Source organism: Oculina patagonica, chromosome 7, assembly GCF_052425735.1.
Source record: "Oculina patagonica isolate OP01 chromosome 7, crgOcupat, whole genome shotgun sequence".
Taxonomy (NCBI): Eukaryota; Metazoa; Cnidaria; class Anthozoa; order Scleractinia; family Oculinidae; genus Oculina; species Oculina patagonica.
In genome coordinates, this window is record NC_135764.1 from 5,352,056 (window position 1) to 5,367,470 (window position 15,415).

General features: G+C 40.0%; 1 protein-coding gene across 1 annotated transcript; it reads right to left on the bottom strand.

The window, feature by feature from the left end:
- Positions 1-381: 381 nt before the first annotated feature.
- Positions 382-5,929, bottom strand: LOC144660010 (uncharacterized). The gene is made up of 2 exons (XM_078520552.1): positions 5,847-5,929; positions 382-2,927 (listed from the first exon to the last, which is right to left on the bottom strand). The coding sequence occupies exon 2, from the start codon at positions 2,899-2,901 to the stop codon at positions 1,735-1,737; it is 1,167 nt and encodes a 388-aa protein (XP_078376678.1). The 5' UTR covers positions 2,902-2,927; positions 5,847-5,929; the 3' UTR covers positions 382-1,734.
- Positions 5,930-15,415: the final 9,486 nt, after the last annotated feature.

A 15,415-nucleotide genomic window follows, 5' to 3' on the forward strand; every position in this document is an offset into this window, starting at 1 on the left:
CAATGTGCCAACATAAGCTAAAGCCTGGTATTTACTAGTGACGCAAGCACAAGCGCAAGGATAACAGGTCTTATTTCACCGTGCGAACGGCTTCGACGCAAGCAAAAGCACAAGCTCATTGCATTTTGATGCTTGTACTTGTGCTCCCTGCAAGCACAAGGGTCAAAATTTGTCCTTTTTGCGTGATTGCACTTGTGCTTGTGCTTGCGTCGCTAGTGAAAACCAGGCTTAAGAACGATTATTTTTATTCTTGAAGATGAACATTTTTTACCAGTAAACCAAAGCATGTAAAACAATCAATCAATCAATCAAATCAAATCAAACAGTCAGTCAGTCAGTCAGTCAATCAATCAAGAAATCAATCTATCAAGGTATCTTCTATCAATCATATTTATTTTTCAACTCAAGATTGCAATATTCTACTCTTCTACACAATCGGCTTGAATGAAAAACAAGAACATGAACATGAACAGAACCAACCTAACCAGAAACCCAAAACAATAACATTTCAAGTATTGTTTTTTTAAAGTGCATACCTATCATGTTTTAACTCAATTACCACAGCATCAACTTAATTAAGCCTTAGCTTGTTGTCGTGTGAAGGCATTGTAACATTTCACACAACTGTAGATTACTCTTCTGTAAACTCCCATCATCAAGTTTTACAAGCAAAATCTTTGGTGGTGTGACGGTTGGAGCTGATAGTAATGTCAATAGTTATTGACACATCTATAAATTGCTCTATTCTCTATTCTCTTGACATTCTTCAACTTATAATCTATTTCAGCTATTAGATACATCTAACAACTGCAACTGACTGTGCTTTGAAATAAGTTGTTTTAACTCTAACTCAATTAACGCTTTTTAACTCAAGTTTTGAACATTAGTGACAAGGCCCCAGTTTGGAACTTTCCATTATTCCACATTTTCGAAAATAGCGCCCTCGGTTAATTCTTAAACAAGCGACCTCCTGAAAAATAAGATGCGATATAACATATATCCGCAAGACATATTTTCAAAAATAAAAACTAACCGGCTTAAAGCTTATACCCTATATGCAGTAATAAACTGTTTATGTGTTGCTCTCATACCCGCGAGGCACGTTCCGGTTTACACAGATGATGCACATAAAACATCAAATCAAAAATCTTTCATGGTTTAATCATGTGCGTAAGGTACTGCTGTATTAAGCGCAGTTTAGCGCATGTAGTGGAGATGTTTTTGTAACCGGCAGTAAAAAAAAGGTCATCATATTTTGCCAAAATACAGTCGAACCTCTCCTCTGCTATAAAGCCGAACGTTTCTTTAATCAGGATACCGACAACATCGTCTCTTTCTGACCAAGTGAACTGTTCGTAATAGGGAGATGTCCGTACAGAGGTGCCAGTAAGAAGCGGATAGACTGTGCGGACATCCATCCACATCTCCCCTACTACGGACAGCTCACTCAGTCTGAAAAAGGCAACGTTCTTATAAATTCTACCTCTGTAATACGGACACCTCCATAATAAGGTTACTCTTTCCTGTTCCTTATGTGTCCGTATCATAGAGGTTCGACTGTACTGTGTCTACCTGTCTTAGTCTATCTGAAATATGATATTATATATTTTAATAATTATAATAATATTTTGTCTACCTGAGTATAAAGACTACGGAAATGTAGAGTAACACAACAGCTGCTGGAACGAGAAATGAGATCCTCACACGCTACTTACAAAACTCGCTCGCTTTTTTCTACATAGTATCAATTTTTTTCATATGATTATCATAGTGTTCAACAAGCAAAGCATGACTATCTAATTCTTCCTGACAAATCCAACAGGTGTATCTCTTAACCTGGCGTGAAGAGCGTTTCCGTAAAGAAGATATGCACGAAGTTGGTTCCTCTCTTGTGTGTATTCTTTTATGCCATCGAAGACTTTCTGCATGGCTGAAACATTTACCACACTGTTTGCATGTAAACGGTTTCTCTCCTGTGTATATGTTTTTATGTTGTTTGAGATGTCCTGCTTGGCTTAAACACTTGCCACACTGTTTGCATGTAAATGGCTTCTCCCCTGTATGCGTTCTTTCATGTTTGCGCAGAGAACTTCTGTCGCTGAAACACTTTTCACACTGATTACATGTAAACGGCTTTTCTCCTGTATGTATTCTTTCATGTACCTTAAGATTTCCAGCTACACTGCAACTCTTGTCACAGTATTTGCATTTAAACGGCTTTTCTCCTGTATGCGTTCTTTGATGTATACGGAGATGAGTTCTTCGGCTGAAACGCTTTTCACACTGTTTGCACGTAAATGGCTTCTCTCCTGTGTGTACTCGTTCATGCAATTTGAGATTTCCTACTTGGCTGACACACTTGCCACACTGTTTGCACTCAAATGGCTTGTCTCCTTTGTGTATTCGTTCATGGTTTTTGAGATTTCCTGCTTGGCTGAAACACTTGCCACACTGTTTGCACGTAAATGGCTTCTCTCCTGTGTGTACTCGTTCATGCAGCTTGAGATTTCCTGCTTGGCTGAAACACTTGCCACACTGTTTGCACGTAAATGGCTTCTCTCCTGTATGTACTCGTTCATGCAGCTTGAGAATTCCTGCTTGGCTGAAACACTTGCCACACTGTTTGCACGTAAATGGCTTCTCTCCTGTGTGTACTCGTTCATGCAGCTTGAGATTTCCTGCTTGGCTGAAACACTTGCCACACTGTTTGCACGTAAATGGCTTCTCTCCTGTGTGTATTCGTTTATGCTGTTGGAGATTTCCTGCTGTGCTAAAACATTTACCACATCCTTGGCATCTAGGAGTCTTCTTTCCTTTGTGTAGGTTTTCTTGTTCTTCTTGTTGCTGGAGTTGGCTAGTTTGGTTAAATGCCCTGTTTCTACGAGCTTTCTTACCAGCCATACTTTTGTTGGATATAACTAAGTTTCCTGTAAAGTAAAATGGTATTTAGTAATTACGACACATTGCTTATAGAGGATTGAGTTTATTTATTTAAAACAAAATTGGCAATTTTTCAGTTACCCGTTTTGGAAAAGTCTACTTTGCCTTTTGGGCATCTCAAATATTTTCTGCCACACATACTGTAAAATTCCGGTTTTATCGTCACGGATAATAAGTTGATGTAGAGCCGAAATATTGTATGTATCTTATCAAATTTCTCGCAATAAACCAAAACTTGGTTTTTACAATGATTACACTTCTTGGCCTTGCCTCCTATCTGTTGTACTCAAACCTATCAGATGGCTCTTAATTTAAAGGGTGCAGGGTGTAAACCAATCCGCATTGTAGCTTTGGATTTAGCTACAGGAATATTCCTCTTTCCTCTTTAGTGAGTTTTTACACTAAAAGGGATATAGAATGGTAAACCCAGACTCGCTTTGTGAGAAGGCGTGACACTTCTGTTAATAATTTTGAAGCCCAAGACCAGTACGTCAAATGATTCAATAATTGGATTGGATTTTGTAAAAAAAAAAAAGATATCATTCAGTGTCTCAAGCTAGTCAGAAAGTAACGAGGTTTCGCAACAGGAGTCCAGCCTGTGACCCCTGACCTTCCGCACACAGGTCATAAGCTGTTCCAATAGGTTACAGGGGACGTGGGGGAGCTTTGTTATAACTATTATTCTCGGTCTTGAAAATTATTATAGCTGAAGTGCTTAGGTCAACTAAGATTATGAAGCTTTTTTCAGTCGAGCTAGGATTTTTTAATGACTATGGCAAGCCTTAGCCTTTCTTGACTGCTTCAACATTTCAAGCATGTTTTTATCTGAGACCATTTCCAGAAGCCTACTGCCATGAGGTCACAGCGCAACATCCAAAAAATGTCACTCAGAACTAGAAATAATCACAAAAATATTAACTGAAGCATCATTTATGGTACTTCCCAACAACCAAATCATCTTTAAGGGTTCTCACATTGAGGAGTCAACAATATTTATACATGGGAAACATACTTTCTGATAGATTATGTCTTTAGTGGAAAATATTTCTACATGGCCCTATTCTAAATTTGTGTATGTTTACAGCTTCATTTACAGTATCCTTTATAACATAGTTACAATGACAACAATCACACCTGATACATTAACACTTGCCAAATCATCTGTAAAAAGTCCCAAAAGGGCTCAAAATAATTGATGGTCAACAGATAATGTCAAATCAAGATGACAATTTGTCCGGACAAAGTTTCCATTTGCCAAGACGTTTTGACCGATTAACTAACGTACATGGTTTTTAAATTGATAACTGATGACCAGAAATATTCATAACATTTGTGAACCCATTTTATATTTTAAGAATAAAATAAAACCCGCAGACGTGCAAGCAAGCCAACGCACAAGGGGGGAGGGACGGGTTGGGGGGGGGGGGGGGGTTGGAACCCCCCAGAGTTTTCGTTTAATTAAGGCACAGTGAAAATATTTTGCACTGAGAAAAGAGCCTGTAGCCTACTCTAAAAGATGACATAATTTTAATTGGCTGTGATGTCATATGATGTCACGTGATCTCAGGTCCAAAATTTCGAAAGATCTGTATGTCCGAGGGTTAAATTCTAATGACTTTTTGATTGACTTGTCGCTACCACATCTTATAAGGGCATTAGGAAGCGATCTTTTGAAAAAATTTTAGCCAAAACAGAAATACCAGGTCTTTTTATGCCATGCAAATGAAAGTGAACTAACAAGCAGCAGAGACGAGTGGTAGTTTAAAATTGCTATTTTCAATATTTTGACTGGTCAGAAATGACACATGACCGAGTTAAAATCTGTTTGGCCAGTCAACATGACCGACAACTGTCTAAAAATGATTGTGAGCCCTGAGACAACATAAAAACTATATCCTGAGTTGATTACATGAGTTAAAGTGTGACCTGGGGTCTAAAAAATATCTTGCACAGACCAGTACCAATATTCAATCATGTCTGTGGAGCTGTAGATTTGAAAATCAAGTTTTCGAAACACTCAACAATCAATCAATCAATCAATACTCGGAGCTGATATGGGCTGACTAGGCCCCTAGCAATCATATGCTAATATGCCAAGAAAATAACAATGATTAAAGAATTAGTCGCCAATAGCATAGTTTGTTAACAGTTCAAAGGTACCCCTTTCGGGCGGGGCCTCCCCGTATAGGCCATTATAGGAAGAACCCCCTGGGCTCCAACTAGCCACTGGCACAAAAAAATATCTAATTGATCAGACACTAAGTGTTTTCAGGGTGATGAATTTGCTGGTTTAGAGTCAGTTAGAGCTAGAATTAAACAAGGTTTCGGCCGCCAGCTGAGAAGCTGGCTGCCTTGTCTGTCCTCTTACACATATTAAAAGCCAACAGTCGAAAGCGAATTAGTGAAATAAGGCTTCTATAAGGTGCAGAAAGGCGGATAAAGTGTCACACACAAGTCGATTAATATTTCATTTAACTTAACTGAAGTATTCGGATTGAGATGAGCCTAAATATGAATTGTTCAGTGCTTTATTCATAACAACCATAGATTTTTCTTTCAAATTCTATAGATCGTCAAATGTATAACAGAAATTAACAGCGAACACATTGGGTGGTCTGCCTGTGTCGAAGGAAAACAAAACTTGGTTCGAGAAATCGGAATGTTCGAGACGTTGGGGATAAAATTGCAGTGTTTGACTGAGGAAAGGAAACCACTTGTGGTTTCTCGAACCAATTTTCGTTTCCCTTGGATAGTTCTCTGTAATTTTATTCCAGATTTCTCGAGCCTCCCGATTACTCGAAGCGATGTTCATTTCTGGAGATTCGAGAAATCAGGCTTCTACTGTGTAAAGTTGCGTGGCGGTCTGCAGCTCTATCTTTAGCTTTGTGGTAACAAGTAAGTCTTACCTTTACAGATAGAAGTTGAACCTTTGTGCCACGAACTTCAGCGATTGCAAATTAAGTCTGTGTCCTGCTCCAAACTACTGAAACTACGCCGCAAAAATTTGGGATCACTTCCTTCATCCTTCGAGAGCTTGGAAACCAGGCTCGAGTTGGTAACCGAGCCTTCTCCTCGGCACTTGCGAGGAAAAGCCAAAGTTTTTGTTTATCGATTTTTGTCCACAGAAATGTTTTAAAATAACAAATAGCTAGGTGTTAAACCGTTTAACCGTTGTTACGCCGCAAAATGTAATAATCGCCGCAAAATGTAATACTAACGCAAAATGTAATAACAATCGCCGCAAAATGTAATAATAACGCAAAATGTAATAAAATTAACGCAAAATGTAATAAAGTTGTTAACGCAAAATGTAATAACTTTTTGACGCAAAATGTAATAACTCTTGTTATAGTTCACTCAACATAATTTTTGGATTCTGACTTGACGAAAGCAGTACACTTTATCCCATATTCTACTCTCTTGTCTTTTCGAAGTCAATCCGAAGATTTCCGAAGTCTTCCGAAGATGACTCAAACACTTGCAAAAACTTCCGAAGTTGACCCGGGTACTTCCGATGATTTGCGAAGTTGAAGTTGATTTAAAAACTGTGGGCTTGTATGCGATATTCCTTTCACAATGACGGCTAAGAGACGGACCATTATTTTTTGGAGGGGGTGGGGCGGGGCGGTTGAAAAATATTGAAAATAAATTGTTTGCAAACACAATATGTAAAACAAACAACAGCTTGAATTTCTAAAAAAATGTTTGCAGAGGTTCATAATCTAAAAAAAGTTTGTAGAGGAAAATTTTTCACCCCCCCCCCTCCCCCCCTCCAAGAAAATAATGGACTTACCCTAAGACCCTAAGGTAACGACCCTTAGGCAACGCGCGTACAAGCTGCTGTTCTGTTCATCAGTGAACATGTTTGTTCTGCGACTCTGCTTTGCTGTTAAATCAAAGGCTTCTCTCTAATAGCGCGAGTTTATCGCAGTTATCATCAAAAACGGCTAGTCAGAATATAATGCATTGTTTGCGGCCAGCAATTTTTTCCTCGTTGAATTTCCTAGAAAAAGCCAGCTAAGTGCTTTAGTAGCTGTCTGCAATTGTCGAAACTTTTCTTGAATGATTAGGATGCTAGAAAAAAAAATAAACTTTTGTTCAGACATTTGGCTTTATAAAAACCGTTTAGCTCAGGACTTAAGTCTAATGCGATTCGCGAGCTCTTCGATATCATAGAACACCGGTGGCAATTTCTCTTCCATTCACCGCAAGCCACCTATGGAAGCCATTTAAAGTATAGCTTCGAACAGCTAGGTGGTGCAACCACTAGGACTTGTTGTAAAATCATATAGCAATCAATAATGAAGACGCTACTAGTGCTAACGTTGTCCGTGGTCATTCTAGTTAATTTAATGCGTTATAGTTCCGGTATCACGAGCTTGGACAACGAGACGTATGACGTTTTCCTTCAGCTGATCAAAGGGGAATTTGATGTTCCTGTAAAGGATCGAACAACTAAGCAAAAATCAGCAGTGGTGAGGTTTTGGAGAAATAGAGAGAAGTTGTCGTTGAGAGGAGGACAATTATTCTACAATAGAAGAGCCGTAGTGAAGAAAGCTGAATTGCAAAATGTGGTTAAGGTCATGTATAAACGCTCTAAAGGATCTGGAACCCGAAAACTATACCACAGAATCAAAGACAGTTATAGTGGTGTCGCAGAAAGAGATGTACACAAAATGCTTTCGAAATCTTGCACACATCAACGGCTCAACGTGCGCTTTGAAAATAAAGCTAGACTCCGACCAGTGCCTGCCAAGGGCGTTCAAATACGACACCAGATCGACCTCGTGAACATGCAACGACTACGTACGAAATTCAAGGGCAAGGTTTTCAAGTATGTTTTATCGATCATTACCACGAGCAGTACCACGAGCAGTACCACGAGCAGTACCACGAGCCGCAGATAACGGTGATAACGGCTACAGGCAGTTGAGTCTTTCACATACCTAGGCAGCACACTCTCTCGCAATGCAAACATTGACGCTGAGATCAACAACAGAATCTCCAAGGCATGCAGCGTGTTTGGGAGACTGCGGGAGAAAGTCTGGGAGAGAAGAGGAATCAGCCTCAATACCAAACTTAAAGTCTACCGTGCTGTGGTCCTCACCACCCTACTGTACGGTTGCGAAACCTGGACTGCGTACAGACGGCATGAGAAGCTGATCAACCACTTCCATCTGAGGTGCCTCCGAAACATTCTCCACATTCGCTGGCAGGACAAAGTCCCGGACACGGAAGTACTGAAGCAGGCAGACCTTTCCAGCGCCATAACCATCATGCGCAAGGCCCAGCTGAGATGGGCAGGACACGTCTCTCGCATGCCAGACGATCGCATTCCAAAGCAGCTCTTCTACGGAGAACTCTGCTCTGGCAAGCGCACAGTTGGAGGGCAACGAAAGCGCTACAAGGACAGTCTGAAAGTCTCCCTAAAAGACTTTAACATCAGCACTGAGTCCTGGGAGTCTCTTGCCTCCGACCGACCCTCCTGGCGCCAATGCATCACAAAAGGAGCCCAGGCAGCAGAGAAACGCAGGTCCCGTCAAGCCGAGGAGAAGCGAACAGCACGCAAGGGAAGAGCCGTCAGCACAAACAGCACAGCCCCTACCCACTTCTGCTCCACATGTGGGAGAGGCTTCCTTGCCCAGATTGGCCTTATCAGCCATCTGCGGACTCACCAAAGAATCTAGATGTCTTATGGTCATCTTCGAATACGAAGGACGAACAACACAACACATCGATCATTGATGTTTTCAGTCGTTACCACGGGTTGATTCCATTAGAAAGAAAGTCGAGCTCCCAGATAGCACGTGAACTTGTTCGTGTTTACCAACAACATGGAGCACCGCGGGTTATTCAACATGATCAAGGTACTGAATTTGCTGGAGCCGTAGCCGCGTTATGTAAAAAGCTGTGCATAAAAGTCATTAGAGGTCGTCCCTATCATCCCCAATCACAGGGGAAAGTCGAGAGATCACACAGATCCTTCAAAAAGAAAATATTGTACGATTTTCTTGTCATGAAAAATGCTGGAGTAAACTGGGCGAAGTCATTGCCGGAATATGAAAGAGCTCTAAATCTGGATCCCAAAGAGGAGCTTGCGTGGAAGTCTCCGTTCGAGATTTACTATGGGCGCAAACCCAATGTAGTAGAAACAAAAGGAAACCAGCCTGTGTCCGAATGGGATATTCCCTCTAACAGATATCAGGAAATGATCCACCCACGCACAAAGGATTACACATATCATGCCAGAAAAACTCGCAAGTTAAGGAATTTGGCCCATTCAGCAACTACCAAATGTGCAGACCGCATGGTGAAACGTGGAGTGAGAAATAACCCTCCTTCCGTGTGGTACGAAATTGGAGAGACTGTTCTAATTCGTTACCCTCCTGCAAAGAAAGTTGTAAGTAAAAGGCATATTTTAGAGGCGGATATTATCAAGAGAAACTTACGCCTTCAGAAGTATCAGGTGGCATTTATATCACCTACCTCGGGGAAATTAACCTACAAATGGATCCCTGTAAATGATATAACCAGTGTTACCATGGAAAGAGAAAAAAAGAAAAGAAAATCTACATTGAAGGAGGCCGAAAGAAAGAAGAAAAGAAAGGCCCATAAGCAAAAATATCTGCAAGGATATAAAGACGACAGTTTTTTATTTGAAGATCGTTCTGGTTCAGCCCATTACGAAATTTCTTACGATCCTCCTTTTTGGAGATAAGCAAATTACTTCAGGGAATAGGAATTTTCAGGTCGAACCAAACATTGCGGAGAGAAATCGTTCGTTATCTTGAGGCAAACCCTTCAACAAGTGATGGGACGCCGCTTCAAAATTTCACCAATATCCCGTGGCCTCAATATCTAGCCGAAATGTCGCAAAATGGTACATTCGGCGACCATATAACTCTTCAAGCTGCGTCCAATTTATTTAATATTGCGTTTGTCGTAATTTCATCCCTTGGACCCGGAGCTACTGCAACTCTTTCCCCAATGGATTCAAACCCACTCTGTACTTTTATGCTAGGCCATTATGCAGAGAACGCTGGAGAACATTACGTATGCTTGGAAAATGAGCCTGCCTGGACTGGCGACACAACCACAGCTTGTGAACAGTCTCCACCTGTTTCGCCTGGTGATAACGACACACCTATGGATAGCGACACACCACTACTACAGGAAATTGAAGGAAATCAGGAAATGGACGGAAATCAGGAAATGGACGGAAATCAGGAAATTAACGGAAATCAGGAAATGGACGGAAATCAGGAAATGGATGGGCCCTACTTAAACCCTGACTGCTTTGAAGAAATAATTCAGCAAACATTAGATATGTATCCATATATGCGTCAAGCACTGCGAGCGGTTTCAAGATCATTTAAAAATATTGTGGACCGACAGCCCTTGCCAATGATTTATCTTCCAGAACTTAATGATATGCTAGATATACAGCACGTGAGTGTGCGAAGAATTATGAAACTAAAAGGGAAAAACAGCGGTGTCGTTCTTCGTTTAAGAGAGATCATAAACTGTGTTAAATGGGCTTTCGCCTGGTTAAGTTTCATTGCAGCAGGATATGGATGGTTTTTCATATCCAAGATCTATTGGAAAGGTTTAAATTCAAAGTAATGCTAATATCGTTTTTTTAAGATAATAACGATACAGTTTAGTTTTAAACCTGTTGTTGTTACTGTTACTGTTACTTTATTGTTAATTTTGTCTTAGTTGTTGTTGTTGTTGTTGTTGTTGTTGTTGCTGTTATCGTTGTTTCCATTGTTCCACTGTAATTGTAATGAGCTTTAGAACAGAGAAAAATACCACTTATTTCAAGAAATCTTTAGTTTCATTCCGCACTACTGTGATAACTGGAATTACTTTTAAAAAATTCAAGCAACAGTTTATGCCATGTGATTGAACGAGCAAAGCAAAAATAAATTTTGTTTAATTCCGTTATGTAAAAAGCATTTGTTTTCACAATAGGTAAACGCAAATCGTTGGTTTTATTTCATACATTATAGTATTAAAACCACACTTAGGCGGATTTTTGCGGATTTTAGGATATCAAAGGAAGGACCATAATTGTTGTTTTTGAGGAGGGAGCGGGGGGTGTTGGGGATACAAAATCCTGATAAAACAGGGTCCAAAATAGAATGCCCAGAATGTGAAAATTGCATTTTTAAGCTTGTTGATATCAAATTTCCCGAGGGAGTATGTCCCCGGATCCCGTAGTGAAAAAAGCCTAACAACGTTCCCTTCACTGGTCATGTCTGAAACTGTTTTTTTAGTAATTAAACCCCTGAATTACCTGGTGGTTTAATTGCAAAACTCTTTGCTTGTGTGTGCTCTACACCTCTGCGCTAGTCACACGAAACAAGTAGGAGAAAATGAAATAACTTTACAATTTTACTAGTTTTGTGGTTTTAAAAAGATCAGTTATGCGGGATTATGGAAGTCTCGCCAAAGAGGAGCAGGACGTTATAGTACAGAGATATCCAACCAAGGTCACAAGTTGCGGAATGACGCAGCCCCCTAAAAATGGTTTGCACAAACAGCGACACATTTGATTCTTTCCTCTAAAAAATAATCTTCTTAAGCCATATGGCCGACATCTGAAAATCTCCAGATCACTTCGCTTCGGCTGCAAAAGTCTTTAAATCAACTTCGGAAATCATCTGAAGTTCTCGGGACAACATCGGAAATCTTCGGAAGTGTTGAAGTCAACTTCGGAAATTTTTGGAAGTGTTTGGGTCATCTTCGAAAGACTTCGGAAAACTTCGGGTCGACTTCGGAAAGTCGACAAGTGAAAGGTACTCCAAGGGAGTAGAATTTGGGATAAAGTGTTCTGCTCTCGTCAAGTCAGAATCCAAAAACTATGTTGAGTGAACTATAATAAGAGTTATTACATTTTGCGTTATTACATTTTGCGTTAGAAAGTTTATTACATTTTGCGTTAAAAAGTTATTACATTTTGCGTTAACAACTTTATTACATTTTGCGTTACTTTTATTACATTTTGCGTTATTATTACATTTTGCGGCGATTGTTATTACATTTTGCGTTAGTATTACATTTTGCGGCGATTATTACATTTTGCGGCGTAACAACCGTGTTTAACTGTTTAACAGGTTTCAATGATCATTTTTGTGGATATTGAATGTATTGATAATTCATGAATTTTTAACTGCCGGATATCTAGTTTTTTAAACAACCGTGCCCGGTCGAGGATTTTATAGTATGCCGAAGCCAAGAGAATTCGTCCACAACATTAACAAAAGCAAAACATTATTTAGAATCGTTTCGCACTTCTGAACAAATATCAAATACTCTCGCAGGGTTTCGACAATTTTTGTAGAAATTATTCTATAAGAGTTGACACCGGAGTCAGAGTACGAATTTTTTCTAAGTGTTGAAAAATCGAGCTTTTCTAGTATGCCCAAGCTCGAAAATTTCCTCAACCACAAAGCCAAAACTATCATTGAAATCGCTTGACATTTCTAAGCAAAGATCTATAGTTTTAAGGAAGGATTGGATTGGTTTTTCCGTGGAAATTCTAGAATAATTTCAGACTGCCGGTTGTTTGGGGAGCAGGGATGGCGCAGTGGTGAGAGCGCTCGCCTCCCACCAATGTGGCCCGGGTTTGATTCTGGCCCGGTGCCATATGTGGGTTGAGTTTGTTGTTGGTTTTCGCCTTGCTCCGATGGTTTTTCTCCGGGTTCTCCGGTTTTCCTCCATCCTGAAAAACCAACATTTCCAAATTCTAAATTAATTCGACCTGGACAGCGGACCCGCATGAAAACCAGCTAGCGCTGATGTGGCTTCCTCCCTAAATATAGCAATTTTTTTAATTTTTTTTAATTTTAATTTTTTATAGTATTGTGAAAACACTTCCCGGCTGCCGGGTATCAAGACACAACGTTTTTTTTAATTTCACGTTGTTGTGTAATGCAATCTTTAGATTGGTCACGCAATATAGAAAGTTCCTCTCAATTGTTTCTGTAGTGGTATTAATTCAATTTTGCTTTAGTGTTGGACCCACTGACTTATTGCATTGCAGGTTTCCCCACCCCACCCACCAAACAGTCGACGCGCTAGCACTGAATTTAATTATAATCAGATCGGCAGTACGACATCTAGATGACCAAGAAACACGCTGCACACTCTTGCAAGTGTAAGTACCACTTCATTAAGTGTTAGCCCGAAAAACAAAACAACACAATCGCGACTCTTCATAATTACCGTATTTACTCGAAAAAGCGCCGCCCCGAATAAACGCCGCATTAGGGACAAAAAAGTTAATAAGCGTTGCCCCCAATTAAGCGCAGCAGTCCAGACGCGGCGCTTATTCGAGGAATTCCGTATAACTTAAATACCACTACAAAGCAACCTTAAAACAGCATTGGAAATTTATTTTCTTTACATCAAAAGAATTGTTCTTCAAATCAAAGTGATTATTTTCACCGAACACCCATTAAATTCTCTCTCCAAAATTCTTGCATTACGTAGTTCCGTTTCGACCGTGAGCTCTGCATTTGGCGGCACAACAAGCCCAACTTTTCTCTTCCTTTCTCCAGTTACCTGTGTAACTAGCCTGTTCTCAGTGTTTGCCTCGTACAGATAGAAAATGATATACCGTTAAATTGAAAGAAAAGATTTTTTACCACGTCCAATTTTTAAATAAGCGCCGCCCTGAAATAAGCGCCGCATTTAACACGCAAAAAATTAATAAGAGCCGCGGCGCTTATTTGAGTAAATACGGTACGCATACGCTCTTTTTACTTTATAAGAATCTAGTTTATAAGAATATCGAGGCTGAAATTTGCGAATTTTTAAGAATATTTTAAGAATAAACCTGAGATTTTGAAAAGAATATAGTTTTTAGTTGAAACAAAATCAGGTATTTTCATTTCCGTCACTTTATCTCTGTGAGGAATGCTTTGTTTAAAGCCAAAACGGCCAGGCTGCAACGAAAAGCAATGGTACATGTGCACAATGTAACACGATACAGATCTGGACACCAAACACTTGTAACTGATTACCCAATACTTGATAAAACGGAAATGTCAAACGGTATTTTCTAAGAATGTTCATAAGAATATTTTCAGCCTAAAATAGGCAGAAAAATAAGAATATTCAGCCTGGGTCGGAAAAACTGTATTCTTATAAAAAAAATAGTAATTGCTAGTTTTCAATGAAACAAATATTATACAGTGACGTCTTCACGTTGTCCTTCTCGCCTGCACAGAATCTACAATGTGCCAACAGAAGCTAAGAACGCTTGGTTTTATTTCTCGAAGATGAACATTTTGTCAGGATAGATTTACCATTTTTCAGTCATTTGCCCCTCACTTTAAGTCACTAGTTAACCCCCCCCCCCTCCCCTCTCAATTGCAAATTTGCTCCATGGTCGCTGATTTATATAAGAGCCGGAAATTGCCTTGTTTTGGATTGTTGACCCAGTAAAACTACTGTAGTTCGTGATTTAACTATGTTGCAATCATCCAGTGAAAGTACTTGCTGTACTCGTATGATTTTTTTAAGAAAAAATACTGTTCACCAGTACTTTCTAATTTTAGCCTGTACTGCCAACTCGGAAAGAAAACTGTTTTACATGATATTACCGAACCTTCTAGAACCCTTGCTTGGACGAACATGATACGATTTATTTTTAGTAACCCGAACACGTGTTTAACGTTCCGCACAACGTTCTCTGTTTACTTAGCTGATGCAATACCGTTAAATTCCGGTTATAACACCCCCCCCCCCCCCCGCTAATAGGCCCATCTACTTGGAAGCAAAAAAATACATCCGATTGTAAGCCCCCCTCTACCGGATGACAGTACTGAGTAGGGCTAAATGTTGCTTTATTGTGCGTTTTTAACTTAAAAACGTATTTCGATCAACACTCCCGTGGCTCTTTTCGAAACGTTTTTTCATACCGCTTACAAGCCCTCCCGGATATAAGCCCCTCCGTTTATAAGCCCACCCAAAACGCCTTAAGAAGTTGTATAAGCCCAGGGCTTATAAACGGAATTTTACGGTAGTCAGAGAGCCGTTAGTATAACTTTTGCGACATTGTTATTGTATTTCGATTTACATGTCGGACCTTCGTCATCGCAGATCCTCGATTTACGTTTATCTCTGAATTGTACAACACTGCAAGAGGAAGATAAAAAAGCGCTTAAGGTCAGTTCTGTGTGCGAGTCTTGGGTTTGTCCGAATTGCAGGCTCTGCAGATTCCCGTGTACAGTTAATCGTGACGAGTTCCCCTCCCCGCAGCAAGCGAGTGCTTAAGAGTTAATTCCCCCAAGTTGTGTTATTGTCCACCGTAAAAGTCCAGTTCCCACTTTACGTCCCGACAGCGAAAAAGCTATCGCCACAATTAATACCAGTAAACCAAAGCATGTCAATCAATCAATCAATCAATCAATCAAAGTAGTAAAATCAATCAGTCAGTCTTTCAGTCAGTCAGTCAGTCAGTCAG

What these genes read in the sequence shown, in the direction of transcription:
- LOC144660010 (XM_078520552.1), bottom strand. Translation starts at nt 2,901, where the DNA reads ATGGCTGGTAAGAAAGCTCGTAGAAACAGGGCATTTAACCAAACTAGC.